General features: G+C 43.3%; 1 protein-coding gene across 2 annotated transcripts in view; it reads right to left on the minus strand.

The window, feature by feature from the left end:
• The window catches only part of Gdap2 (ganglioside induced differentiation associated protein 2), a 44,536-nt gene that overhangs the window by 15,281 nt on the left and 14,448 nt on the right, over positions 1–14,807 (minus strand). For both annotated transcript variants that reach the window (XM_028752988.1, XM_028752989.1), the window contains exons 6-10: positions 8,767–8,843; positions 5,433–5,592; positions 4,085–4,244; positions 1,044–1,120; positions 319–395 (exon numbers count right to left, since the gene is read on the minus strand). In XM_028752988.1, coding sequence (XP_028608821.1) covers positions 319–395; positions 1,044–1,120; positions 4,085–4,244; positions 5,433–5,592; positions 8,767–8,843 — 551 coding nt within the window. The remainder of the gene's footprint in view (positions 1–318; positions 396–1,043; positions 1,121–4,084; positions 4,245–5,432; positions 5,593–8,766; positions 8,844–14,807) is intronic.

Consider the following 14,807-nt stretch of genomic DNA (forward strand, 5'->3'; position numbering starts at 1 on the left):
CCTTCCTTCTTTCTTTCTTTTTTTTTTCAAAGAAGCTCTCAAGCCTGTGTACTTAAAATGCAGAGAACTTCTAACCAAAAGCTTGCCAGTTACATCATATCCAAACAGAATAGCTGTGTTTCTGGAGTAGTACCAGAGCCATCTGGTATCTGATTTTCCTATAGAGGACAAGCGACCCCTAACTTACCAGAAACGATGCATACTGACTCTCAGGGGATGCGGGTCTACAGACCCATGCTGCAAACCCTAGCTACCAACTCAATACTCTTCTTACTTTCTACAGCCATCTAATTTGCAGACCAAGCATTTATAACTTACCTTGTCCATATCTATCAATGTCACAGGAATGTTTCTTCCAACTACCACCATCACTGTGCGGCCACAGTTATCTACACCTGAAAGAGGAGATGCAATCAGGACCTAGGGACCTTAATACAAGACCAGGGTTTGTCCTGGTCTTTTTATGTATTTGACTGCATAAAATAATTCAAACAATAAAAAATAAGAATGTCAAGCTTCTCAAATCATATCATTAGATTTCTTTGATTGTTAGAAGAATACTTTTTTTTTCTTATGAGATTTTGACCACAATCTTGATTGTTTAAAGATTTTAAATCAGCATAACCTATGCTCTTATTTTTTAATAAATACTTTGCTTAAACTCAACGCAATGTTTAATAATATTAGTGACCCAGGAAATCAATGCTCTCAACTGAAAATGCACAGGTAATGCTTGAAACAAAACCCAGAGGAGGAAGTGGGGACTGGAGAGTGCTCACCATAAGGCTTGAAGTTTGTACTGACAACACAGAAAACATCCTAACAGAAAAAGCATCCCAATAAAAAAGTGAAACAGGCACTGTTGAGACTATAAGAACACACTAGAGGTTGATACAGTATGTCTAAGATCCTCGTGATGTCCAAAACCTATTGATGTCAGCACAAAACACTGTATTTACAGAGAAAATCATAGAAATCCAAATCTCTCATAGTGCAATGACTCAGATCCTTAATCAGCAAGAATAAGTGATCACTAAGCTCACCTGTTTGGTATAAAGCTTTCAGAGAAGCAATATCAGAGAGGTCTTCAGATCTTGCTTGGCATAACCATCGATTATAACTAGATAAATAAAGGATATAATCATTGTAGCAAACATTGGGAAGTTACTTTTACAAATGGAACCCATTTTTAATGTTTCTTTCTTACCATAAAGAACTCAGACTTAATTACAACAAAGAGTTAGAGGCTGCTGCACCATGCAGAATCTTAAGTCCTTGATAGACGTGCACTAATGAGAAAAAATGTATATAGCCATGACTGAAAATAATTCTCACAGTAAGTGAGGACTATACAGATACATGGCTACAACATCAAGTATTCAAAACAACATAATTAAAGAATATTCTTACTTTTCTTTACTACAAAGATGTAACAAGCGAAGCCTCTGTTGGGTTGTCCTGTCCTGTTCAGTATGAGGGCTTTTGTCTTGTCTTATTGTATCCTGTTGTGTCCTATTTGGCTGTTGTCTCTTGCAGGAAGAGTGGATCTGGGGGAGTGGGGAGTTAAGAGGGAGCTGGAAGGAGTGTGTGTGTGTGTGTGTGTGTGTGTGTGTGTGTGTGTGGAGGGCTGTGGTCAGGATATGTTGTATGAGAAGAATCTATTTTCAATAAAATAAATGATTTTAAAAAGTTCAATATCTAACATATTTAGATAAAGCCCATTGTTCAACCTGGGACTGCAAGGGTTTCCAGGCCTAACGCAAACACTGCATCTTACACTCTGTTGTGTCCTGCTTCACTATAAATGAAGCCGAACTACTGTGTGTGCATGGTGCGAGGCTCCGTCTTGCTAGTCTCTGCTTCACTAGATGTATCCCAGCACAGTGCTGGCTATGTTCGTAAGGGTTTAATGAGTAATTAATAACTCATGAAATAATGCTTTTGTGAGAAGTGACATTAGCACCACAGGCAACTGGGTGTCAAGCCTAACAAGGACTACGAATGCAAGGAAACAAAACATTTAGTGAAATCATCTCTTCCCCACTTTCCAATGTCTTTTCCCCACTTTAATAAATATTCTAAAGACTTTCAAAGCTCTGTTTTTGAAAAGTTGCTAGTTTGCTTCCTAACAACTTCGACCTCATGCTACATCCAAATCACTCGTGGTGGCTCAAACACGTAGACACGTCAGCAGAAGACCTAGGGGACTTGTCTCCTTTTTCAGGTGTTAGGAAGAATTACTGCCCAGACAGTGATGTGGCACAGCAGGGCAGTGACAGGGACAGAGAGGAGCCATCAATGACAGGAGAGCTGCCATCCATCCTGATCTGCATAAGAGGAACTGGATTCAGTGTGTGAAATAGGGTCCTGCTTCAGGAAAAGCAGAAGTACATCTTTCTAAACTCCACCCTGCAATCTTAAGCATGATAGAGCACTGGCTTCCAGCTCTGTCCTATCATAATCTCAACAGGTATCAGCTCTAAACTTTTCAGTCTCAGGATTTGAGACCCATGAACAACCCATAAACCATGAACATTTTACCATGGTGGTGAACATTTTAAAAATGCATACAGAGTCAAATCACCATGATTTGACAAAGAAATGCAGTTACTCTACTTAAAGAAAAAATGTTTGCCAGATGACACTACACTATTTTTTCGTAATTAATTATTTTGTTTATTTACACCCCAAATGCCGCCCCTCTCTCCTAGGCTCCACTCTAGAGAGGATGCACCTGATCCTGTTTAGAACTGACTCTGTCATTTGGTTCTTCCTTTAGAAAACTTGTTCACTGGTTCCCTCTAGTGGTAAATCTGCTTTTCCCCCCACATAAAATCAGAGTAAAGTGAAGACCTGGGACTGAGGAGACAGAACATTTTAATTCCCGCTGGGGGAGAGGGAGCCATTTTCTTCAGTGCTGTCACCATGGCCATGCTGAACAGAATCCAGTAAGTAACCTTCCTCCCAGGCTCATGGAGGCAACCTTATAAATACAGCGGGCTACAAAACAAGAAGTCATGAAAGAAGAGGATGGGATTTCCTGGGAGGGAGTTCAAGGAGAGTGGGAGGACGGGTGTGTATGTGTGTGTGTGTGTGTGTGTGTGTGTGTGCAGGGGGGTAACAGAGGTGAAAGTGATAGAAATATATCATAGGAAGCTCTCGAGGAAATAAAACATCAGTGATTGTCAGGGACTGCTGACATCGTCTAGTCCAAGTGTCACTGTATGACTGGCGACTGGCACTGTGGAATCACCCTATAAACAGAATGGTAAGCTGTGTGATGCTGTGAGAAAGGAAAGCAGCAGAGCAGGCATTCTAGACCCAACAGGTGAGGTCTGAGAGGCATTTGCCTTCATCTGAAACCCGGAGAATGGGCAGGACTGAAGATGAGAAGATGCTAATTGAAATGAATGGGAGGGGCCAAAGCCAGCAGGCAAAGGTAAGACAGACGGGGTTTGCTCAGTATTAAAGAAAGCTGCTGTGTTTGCTGAGTTCTGGTGGTGAGCTACACTCACTCTAATCACTGCCGCTCACAGCCTATAAGACACTAGCCTTTACCAGCCCAATGAAGGAATAGATAGCTGTGTACAATTTACCTTTTTGCCTTTAAAAAATTGAAAAGTAGCCATTTTTACTATTAATCTTTCTCCATATATGATTTTAAAAGGATTCACTCAGAATTGCTTTAGAGAAACCAAATGTTTGGAGAAAACGAATGTAAGGATCCTCAGGGTAAGTGGGGGAAGACATAAAACTCTGCGGCTGAAGAAAACTTTAATGCAAGAAAAATGCAAGCAGAAACCTTGTAAGTGCTTTCCCATCTCCTAATTTCCATGTTTAGAGCACATTAAGTAGAGCCCACAGTGGGGTAAGAACTCTGAAAGCAGAAATGCATCTGACCACTGGCTTCCCTCACTAAATGACCTCAACTTTTGGCTCTGGGACTAGAGTGCGGACAGGACCTCCTACCCAGCCACCGCTAAGGTTAAACAAAAGGAACTTTGTGTGTACAGAAGAGCATCCATAGGTACTAGATCCTTCTCCTGACCCACACTATCTGACTACCGGAACAAGCCTGCCTTACTTTCTTTGATGCTGCTTCTGCAGGGCAGCTTCGGACAACTGTCCCTGGAGGATCAATTTTCTTTGCTTGTCAATATCTCCTTCCATTCGAGCAAAAGCATGAGAGCCAATGAAAGACAGATCCACTCCCAAGCCTTCATCCTCATCTTCTTCTTCATTGTCTGCAACAAAAAGTACCATCAGCAGAAAGCTACAAAAGCAGACAGCAAAACCAACCATGAGAGCTACAGGAGGAAAGACTGTGAGGCAGCAGCAGCAGCAGCAACAACAACAGCAGCAACAACAACAACAAACATCAACATTTATAACTCTGAGATAATTTAGAAATCTTTAGTCCTGAAATAATGAAAGAAAAGCAAGCAATATGTTCCCTAAGCTGATTTCTGATCAGAACATGCACGGAGTACGTGTGGCAAGGGGTTTATGATCTTATAGCTGTGACGGCTGACAGAAGGGCTTCCATCCAAACATATACTCTTTGGCTATAACTTTCAATCTACATGAATATAAAACCTAAAGAAATAACATGGCTATAGTATTCTTACGGTACTATTTAATGTTACCGGTGATTTTTAGAGGACGCTGTTAAAACTGCGCAAAACTTGAAAAATGTAAGGTGGTAATATACTCAGCTACTGCTTCAACCATTCTTCAGGAGCCTCCAAACTCCATTCAGCTGAGCATGTTGCTACGCCCACCTGCAAATCCCCAATACTAGTCCTGTGTCTTTGCTGGTTGGTGTTTACCCTTACCCTAGCATCCTGGAGAGGAAAATTAAGGAAGGCAAATGCTGAATCATTACATATTGCTGGTTCAGAAATCACTATGAAAGTTCCTCAAAAAACTACAAATTGAGTTACCACCTGACTCAACTATATCATTCCTGAAGATAAACACCATAGACTTGGTTACGCATACCAGAGATATCTCCTTATCTGTGGTTAGCACTGTACTATTCACAATAGTCAAGATCTAGGATCAGCCTAGATATTCGTAAGAGATGAACGGATAAAGTGTGAGACACACATACATATGCACATCAGAGTTTTATTCAGCCATAAAAAATGAGGAGATTATGACCTGCAGGAAAACATATGGAACAAGAGATCGTTAAGCCAGGTGGTGAGAGACACAAAATCACATGGGTTTTTTCTCCTGAGGAATCTAGAGTTCACACAGATGTAACACAAAAGAAAGTGTGTGGGGGAGTGAGCAGGAGAACAAGGGCTAGGAATGAGGACTGGCTATAACAGAGTCAATTCTGCCAATCTGTAGGAAACTGTCTAAGGGCAGTTATCTATCTGTATGTTAATTAAGGAAGATGAGGCACTTAGAACCCCAGCACTCACCCTCTGAAGCACCAGGTTTCTCACTGATCCTGATTTGCCGCTCAGGTACCACAGGCTCCCCTTCTGCATTTCCAATGTCTGCAGGTAGGTACGGCAATGACCGGCTCTCCTCCTTTAACGACCTTGGGAAGTACAGAGGTAGCAGCTTTTGGTAAGTGGCCTGTGTCAGAAAAGTAAGGCGCTGTGTGAAAAACAGAGAAGAGCGAAAGCAAGCCCACGAAGTGATGACTGTGGTCCACGTGCTCTGAAGACTGCAGGCCTCACCTCTCCCTCTGCTCAGACTGAAGCTGTCCGACCCCCTCACTCATCCAATATTTGCCAGGGAGAAATGAGCCTCTAGTCAAGTCACAGGAAATCTCCATCCTGGTCCAGGTCACCAGATCTGGACTGTGAAGGCTGCCACTCTGTGCCTGCACTCGAACCTGTCTGCTAGACTTGCTAAGCACAGGTGCTATATGCTGAAGCTAGTGTACCAGTCTCTATTTGACCCACATTTCATTTTTCAGGTTTTTTTTGAAGGGGTCAGGGGCTGGTGGTTTGAGAGAGTGTTTTTCTGGGTAGCCCTGGCTGTCCTGAAGCTTGATCTATAGGCCAGGCTGGATTCAAACTCAGAGAGATCCACTTGCCTCTGCCTCCTGAGTGCTGGGGTTAAAGGTGTGTGCCACCACTGCCTGGCTAGTTATTCATTTTTTAGAAACATTTCTAACTATTTTCTGAAGGTCTGATAGTTTTCACTCATTCTTAGAAATTAAAAACAACAAAAAAAACCCCAAAACAACAACAACAAAAAAACCTTAGGAGCCTGTGAGATGGCTTCATAGATAAAGGCCACAGGGTCTGAAGACCTGAGTTTGATCCCTGTGACCTAACTAATGTGGAGGAGGACTGACTCCTGAAGAGCATTCTCTGATTTCCATATGCACGTTTCTCTAGCCTCCTCCAAAGTAAAATATATAAATAAACCTAATTTACAAAATTAAAGAAGGCAACAGAGGTGAGGAATGAATGATGACAAAATATAATGACATGTGATAAGAAGGTGATGATGAAACCCATCACTTGGTAAGCTAACTGAACATTAATACAGTAACTCCATGTGCTAAAATAAAAAAACAGAGTAAGGTGTACTCTCTCTTATGATTTGCACATGTGCGACCCCTGTGCTCCTTGATGGCACCAGAGCACAGGAAGCTGCTGTGTGCTGGCATTCTCCATGTCTGCTGAGGCACCCTGCCTCTTCTGTATCCTATGCATTGCTGCATCACTGCTCAGCATCACTCATAAACTATTCTAAATTACAGGGGCTGGAGGAGAGGTTAGAGGCTATGGGCGCTCGCAGCTCTTCCAGAGGACCCAGGTTCTGTTCCCAGAACCCACACTGAGCAACTCACAACTGTCTCTAACTCTAGATCCAGGAGATTTAACACCTTCTTCAAGCATCTATGGGCACCTACACTTGAACGCCATACATATACATAAATATGAAATAAAATGAATAAATCTTTACAAAGGACTAAAAGAATGGCAGCACACAAGTGATGGAGTTGAGTATCTTGATCTATAGCCTAGCTTGATCTACATAGCGAGTTCGAGGCTAACCAAGGCTACATAGAGAGACCCTTCCTCAAAAAAACAGAAACAAGCAAACTAACAAACGGAGGTAGGGTCAGCATCAGGCTCAGCTTGTCAAGGCGCTTGCCGTGCAAACCTGGCCACCAGAGATCAATCTGTAAAAAGCACAGAAGGTGGAAGGAGAGAACCAATTCCACGAAGAAGAAGTCCTGACTTCCACACGTCATGGCACACTGGGTACGGGCACACTTATACACACACATACACTCACATACACACAGATTTTTGAAGAATCATATACCATAAAACTAATCTGTTGAAAATACAGAAGTCAGTGGTTTTTATGATGTTCTAAAGTTGTCCAACCACCATTGTCTCTGACATCACCTCAACCCAACTCCCTAGCAATTGTCTCTCCGCAACTCCTAGTTCCAAAACCTGGGCTGCCAACCGTTCTGCCTCAGTGGATGTGACTATTTTCAACATTTCAATAAAACAGAATACAACTTATGACCTTTTACGTCTAGTTTATTTCAGTTAGCATCATGTCCTTACAGGTATCCACACTTCATTCCTCCAGGGCGGAACACTTCCTATCCTATGTACACTCTACACGTGCTCTTCAGCCATTGCTGACTATTTTCCACTCTTTGGCCGCTGACGGAACAACAGTATTTTAAATCTTCATCTTTTAGTTTTAAATATTTTCTGTATATACTTAAGAAGCTGCTGTATTATACTATAACTTCTTATGTGGCTAGAAGATGGCATTGTGATGGTGAAGTGGTATCTCATTGTGGTTTTGGCTTAAGTTTCTGTAATGGTCAAGGTTGTGAAGTTTCTTTATCATGGTCATTTGTATATCACTTTTTAAGAACTGAGGATGAACTATGTGTTTTTTCCTTTAAATTGTGTGTATTCCATGTTTTCTCATCTTCAAACTTTACTAGCTAAGGAACGCTGCCCTTCTCAGGACCACCTGACTCCTAAAATCAGTATCAACTTACTTGCGAACAGGACTTGTCTGTACAAACCACCCAGCCCTCCTCTTCCTCCTCCACTTCCCTATTTTAGCAAAGCACTGAGAAGCAAAGTGACTGCTGAAGGATACAAGGATACAAGTGCTTATCAGAAGCTGAGCACGACACAGTACACTCAACGTCCAGGGAGATGGAAACAAAGAGCTGACTTTCTGCATGGCCCAAGCTTAAATAAAGCCACCACACACAAGAAAACATATAAACCTGCCAACCATTGGCTTGGCTACCACCTGCACCCAGCAGATGGCGAGGCCTCACCAGCAGAGCAGTGATTTTCCAGCTATGTTGCTAAACCCTAGAAACCTAGTAATCAGGTTACAAGGTGACAGCCTGAGTGCGAGCGCAGGCAGCAGGCAGAACTACCGACCTGTGCCATTTCCCTTATGAAGACAACAGCCATGCAGTAAAACTGAATCAAACTCTCCTTAGCTGGGTGGTGCAAGCCTACGATTCCAAAACTTGAAACAGAGTCAGGAAGACCCAGCAGCCAGAACAGTGTGGTTTATACTGGATAGTCTGGGTTCTGCCTACACTGCTTTAGTTTCCTTCATACGTCTGTTTCAGTGAATGAGCCTAAGTTCCACAACCACAAATTTATTTAAACCATTAGATTTCTCTGCTTCAGATTCAGTGAATCTGATCATCATCATCTGATGACCACATGAAGGTAGTAACAAAGTAGAATTATGACTCAAACTAAGCAAAAAATGTTAGTAAAATACCTCTTCGAGTTCTGAGACAGCAAATACTACTTTTTCAATGGTTTCCCCATGGATCTCTAGGAACCGCCTCACAGTACCTAAAGAAGAGAATGGAAAGATACTCAATGTTAAAGCCAAGCTTTGATTTCTGTAATGGGCCATCCTTCACTTCATCAGTCACTGCTCAATCACCCACCACCAGAAAAAGGCTGCCACATGCCCCTCACATACCCTTCTCACAGCCTGGTGTGCTTTCCTTCAGAGCCACTGTAGCAGACAGTTTTCAGAGGTCCCTTTATGGCATGTCCTCCTGCTCTCAGCCCTCCACTGGCCCTAAGGTGCCATGGCACGAGCTTTACTGTACTTGCTGCCCTAGTTACAGTGTCTGTGACAGTGGCTGGCTACAGAAGATGCTGAGTCCAGACCTCTCTCCTTTATTCAGCATGTTCTGTGTTTCTCTGGGGCTTCCCTTTGGCCAGAATGATCTAGCACAAATGAAAAGCACAGTGCCTTTGTATTCATTCAGTTAAAGCGTGAGGTGTTCCACTCAGCCTGTTTCCTGATCACAAAATCAAAGTTGAGTTATCTTTTTCTAAGTCTCTATCCCATTCTAATGTGTGTGCACCATGGTATGTGTGATAGCTCAGAGGACAATTTGCAGGAGTTAGTTCTGTCCTTGTACCATAGTGTTCCAGGGTTGAACTCAGGCTATCAGGCCTGGCAGCAAGCATTGTTACCTGCTGAGCTACCTCACTGGTCCTGAACTTCCCGTGGCATTCTCTTCACTTTTTATTTCAGTCTACACTGTCAAGTGGTTTCCATGCACAATCTTTTAATTCTGCTAGCATATCAAATATCTGTCCTTCCTCTCTCAGCTGCTTTCAAGTTCTTAACACTCACATACATTTTGGCAATAAATTATTGGCTGGTCTTTGTTTCTTTCATTTCCAAGGCTGTGTAATCTTCTTACAGTACTTTCTGTAGGAGATACTTGTAATCTTATAACTTATAAGGCAGTATTCCTTATAAGTTAAGGTTCAAAGTTCCTGCATGACTTGCCACACTGTCCTAGCTAACTACTTCTTAAGTCCTGTTTCTAACTGTTCCTCTTACACGTCTTCTACTGTCACACTTCATGATGCCCTATCCAGTGGTAGGTTAGTTCTAACCAGAAAACATCCTTCCTCCACTCCATTCTTTTGTGAATCTTCACTCATTTTTCAAGGTGTGGTGATAAACTAGGTTTGTGTGGAACTCTACCCCTCCCTGAGTTCCTCTATACAGAATCTCCTTCACCCACCTTGGTTCAAGTTCAATTTTGGGCTTTTCAAGTTTAGGTTTAATGAGATATAGTCCTATGGTAAATTAGGAAGCCTCTGTCAGCTTTTGAGCATCCTTCTATCTGTAAACTTCTTACAGCTACAATGTGGACCTATTTAAAGTCAAGTATATTTTATGTTAACATTATATTAGCTGAAGTCTAGCAGAACATGGATATATGACAAGCACTCATCAAAAGCAACTAATAACTAAATTTAATACTTTATGGGCTGCCTTGGTAAGTAATGTAGTCCAAGGATCTAGTACAGTAGACACATTTGTTGAGAGCAGAATTAAGATCTAAACTCTGCTGCTCTAGATGCAAGTCTGTGTTTCTTCTGGTCTGCTTTCAACCTTTTCCTTAAAACAGCATTCTAAAAAATTTTTTCTTTTATACTATTTACATTACATAAACATTTGATACATGTACTTGTCCCTTAACATAATTACTGTATGTTTCCTATGGAAGGTAACACCAAGTGGTAATCAAATCAAATTCTCTCAATGGTGTTCATTTAGAAAGAGACTTCTGCCAGGAGGAGGAATGAGACTGACCTTATGACTCAAGGATTTCAGCATTTTGTTCTACATTGTTCCTTCTAGTTGCAGCTGGGCACTCTTCCTGGCAGCCAAACAGGATGTCACATGCTTTATAGATGCTTTAACTAGTGAAAGTGACATCCAGGCTATTAACACTTTCAACACCAAAACATGGCTGATTAGAATAAGTAGCATAGGCTTCTTGCCTTACTGCTGGCTGCTCCTGGATAGGACAGAGCACAGCAGACCAGTAACTAACATTCTTGTTGAATAAATAACCCAGTAATTTTACTTTACTGTTGATGGTTTTTCAAAGGCTTTAATTGTACATAGACTAGGGAAAAAAAGATACTATAAAACGTCTTGGGATACTGGGCAAGAAGCTATTAGGTTTTTGATAAACATGTTTTGGTAATAGTTTAATAAGCAAGACAGCTCTTGATTTGAAAGACACACCTTAATGAACTCACTTTTAGCAAGCATGCACTATAAATGTGTACAAGCCATTCATTATTTTCAAATTCCAGAAGTACATTATTGTCTCTGTGTTTGTTTGTTCTGAATAAGATGCTCTATAATTTTACCACATTTAAGGTCTAGGTGAAATAGCCCTTAGACAATCTGACTAGCTCAGTTTTAAGAGCTACTTGCTTCCTTTCTGCCAATTACATTGCTAGAGGTAATCTTCCCACTATTGACCTTTATTTGTTATTATAAATTACTCTTAAGCTCTTGCTCACCCTGCGCCTGCAGGTTGTTGTCTCCCCTCCCCCCTTCCCTTCCCCCTCTCTCCACGTGGTCATGGCCGGCCTCTACCCTTTCTACTCCTCTCTCTCTCCCCTGCTCTCCCACTCTCTTAATAAACCTCCCCTCGTGGAACCGTCTAGTCTGCTGTGATCTGTACAAGCTGCTCGTGGAAATCCTTTTATTGGTGCTAAAACCTGGGATACGAAACTTCGGGGACCTCAGCTGCTGCAACCATACAAGATGGACACAACAACTACTCACACTTCATCTGCTGCTACCCACCACCACCGAGTGGGTGAATTAATATCCACTGCTACAACCCCTGTCTCGTGCTGCTGCTGCTGCTGCTGCTGCTGCTGCAAGGCTCGCCAAACTTCCACCATGTGAGCTGAGCCGCTGCAGCCACCTGCGTGGTACTCTGCCACGTGGGCCGGGTAGCAGGACAGGCATGTAGACCCCTGGTTCCACATTTCCTGATATCAGACTGCACAAACTCACAAACAGACAGCGACATAATTGGTAAGGAGTTTCCGTTCGGCTTGAGGGACCCTGCGCTTCCTGGACTAAGGGTTTGTCTTTCATGGCCCCAGTCCATATGGCCTCTAGCTGATCTTCGACTTAAGACATTGGCCCGTTGGGTGGTCTTTCCCCTCTCGGAAATAGCTTGTAACCCCTCCCCAGCTCTTGCAGCTCCACAGAAAACTGGTACCAGGCGAGCTGTATCCTGACTTGCTAACTTCTGGTGGGTTTGCCCCAGTCGAGGCCCTTATTTGATTGTGCGATGGCCCGATTATTATAAGCAGTGCCTGATTGCTTTGTTGCTGGCTTATCATTCAAGATACTGGCTGATAGCCTGTAACAACCGTCACCCAATGGACAATACATTGTTTTCGTCTGTACCCACAGACACATACTGCCAGCAGTCTGATAACTGGAAAAATTCCCTATACCCCTTTCCATGTGTTCTGCCTGCTCCCCACCCAAGGTTCTGCCCCACACCTCTTTCTAATTTTTCTTTCTAATTAAACCAAAATGGGGGAATTACTGTGACTCTAGCAGATGTCTGCAGGTTCCACACATACTAGCCTAGAACTGGTAAGCTTCCCCATCCCCCACTGGCCAGAGTCCACATGGTCCCAGGGAAGATTCCTTGAGCTCGAGTGAACCCTGTCCTTCCCTGAACCTCTCTAGGACGGCTCCCCTTGGATGAGACACTTCCCCTCTTCCTCTCGAGACAGTTTCTCGCCGCTGAGTACCCAGACTGTTTTGTTTGCCTCAGGAGCACCGGCTCCGACCATAGTCCCCAGGTGTCTCTTCCAAGGGCCAGTCTTTCGTGCCCTTTTCCCTTTCCTCCTCCTTCGTCATTTGCGGGTAGACTGGAACCTCAGTTCCAGTGCCTTGCCTCGAAAGCTAGTGGGTCCAGGGCCCAGCTAGCTCTCCTCGTCTCCTGTGATCGGTCAGCCGATTCCCCTGGTCCCTTCCCTCTATATGGTTCTTAGCTCTGCTCTGGGTTTTCCCCTTACATCCTGCCGCCTGGGACCTGTAAACGTTGGGGTGATATGGGACATACTTGCTTTTCTTTACTCACTGCTGCCAGAGACACTGAGCAGGAAGACCCGCTCTGCAGCTGTGCTGTCACCCTGCAGACCTGACCCGCCCGCAGCACCTGTGGCTCACAGCTCCAGCCTGCCAGCTGTACTGTATGCTGCTATTGCCAGCTTTCTTATTATTGTCTTAACCAAAATGCTTCTTTGCTAATACAAAAATGTGCTTTTCTCTTCCTATGCAACCCGCCAAAGTTACTTAAGACTCTTTCCTAACCCATTTTGATGGACTTTTATTCAGTTACAACCAATTCTTATGGCAATCTTGTCAGAAGTCTGCTAATTATATATTTTAAGTTTATGGCCGACAGAATGCCCAAAGCCTCTAACAGCTAGCCCAAGATGGTTTCAGAAGACCTGGACGCCGGACTCCTAGAACATACAGCCTGGATTGTATGTGAACAAACGCAACTGGATACCCTGAGTCAAATGACTTGGCTAAATAAAGGTAAGTCGTTTCTCATATCATGCGTACCCATTCCACAGAAAAAAAGCCCTGCGGCTTCTGCGCTTAAAAGCCAAACTGATTTCACCCAAGAGACTATGGAAACCACGGGAACTGTTGGCTAGTGGACTCTGTCATTTTTTAAAAATAATGTATAACTGGTAGATTTTTGTTTCTCTTTACCAGACTTCTGACTACATTGACAGCTAAGTTTTCACCAATTTTATCTGTTACCTCATTACCTAAACTCAGTTGAAAGACTACTTGTGTTAACTCATGTTGTTATCTCTTTTGTAAACTTATAAGCTACAAGAAACCCACTCAGATCTACCTGCATGGATGCCATCCAGATAAGTACATCTGCCTAAATTTCCCACTTACTACCTATAACAAAGGGTGGGATCCCTCTGGGTTTCAAATGTACATCTTAGAAAAAATCCTTTCTCCAAGTGTTCTTAATCTTATTTCCTACATCTTGTCAAGTCCAGGTGCATCCAGAACAGCTCCAGAGAAGCAACCTTCAGATGCTCCATCTCCTGCCACACACACAGCTGCTTCTACTGGACCTGACCCTGGACGTCAGAAAACAGCCAGTTCTCCTAAGACTGGACAAACATCTCCCATTCTTCTAGGTTCCCCCTAGAGACATGTCACCCCCAATGCCAGCAGGAAGTAGCCAGATTTCACAATGACCCTATTCCTGCTTCGCCATCACCTCTTTCTAATTTTTCTTTTTAATTAAACCAAAACGTGGGAATGTTAGTAATCTGTTAAACTCCACCTCCACAGTCACCTGGCAACAGGCAGGTAACCCTGCCTACTATAAAAGGGGCTGCTTGGCCCCGCCTCTCTCTTCTTGGCTTCTCGACCCAGCACCTGCAGGTTGTCCTCTCCCCTCCCCCCTTCCCTTCCCCCTCTCTCCACGTGGTCATGGCCGGCCTCCACTCCACTTCTCTACTCTTCTCTCTCTCCTCCCGCTCTCCCACTCTCTTAATAAACCTCCCCTCGTGGAACCATCAAAAAAAAAATTACTCTTAAAATTGGGGGTGGTCTGAGGTATTACTATGTAGTAAAACAACCCTTTGGACCATTTTCCCAGAACAATGCATATAGGGAATTCACATCGTAGTATTTAAGGAGGGTAAGCAGGCAAACTGAGGCAACCACAGCTCCTCCCTTGAAACATGCCTATGTCTTGCTGTCTGCGGTTGGGATTCTCACTCCTCACCTTTATGAGGACTGTTAAGCTCTTAGGATAGCTTTTAAGTCTGTATTTCTGAGCGTTGCTTTGGAGAAGGGACCACAGCTTGCTTGCTTTCTCTCTCTCTCTCTCTCTCCCTCTCCCTCTCCCTCTCCCTTTCTCTCTCTCTCTCTCTCTCTCTCTCTCTCTCTCTCTCTCTCTCTCT

The sequence above is a fragment of the Grammomys surdaster genome, unplaced genomic scaffold (genome assembly GCF_004785775.1).
Source record: "Grammomys surdaster isolate TR1022 unplaced genomic scaffold, NIH_TR_1.0 125941, whole genome shotgun sequence".
Taxonomy (NCBI): domain Eukaryota; kingdom Metazoa; phylum Chordata; class Mammalia; order Rodentia; family Muridae; genus Grammomys; species Grammomys surdaster.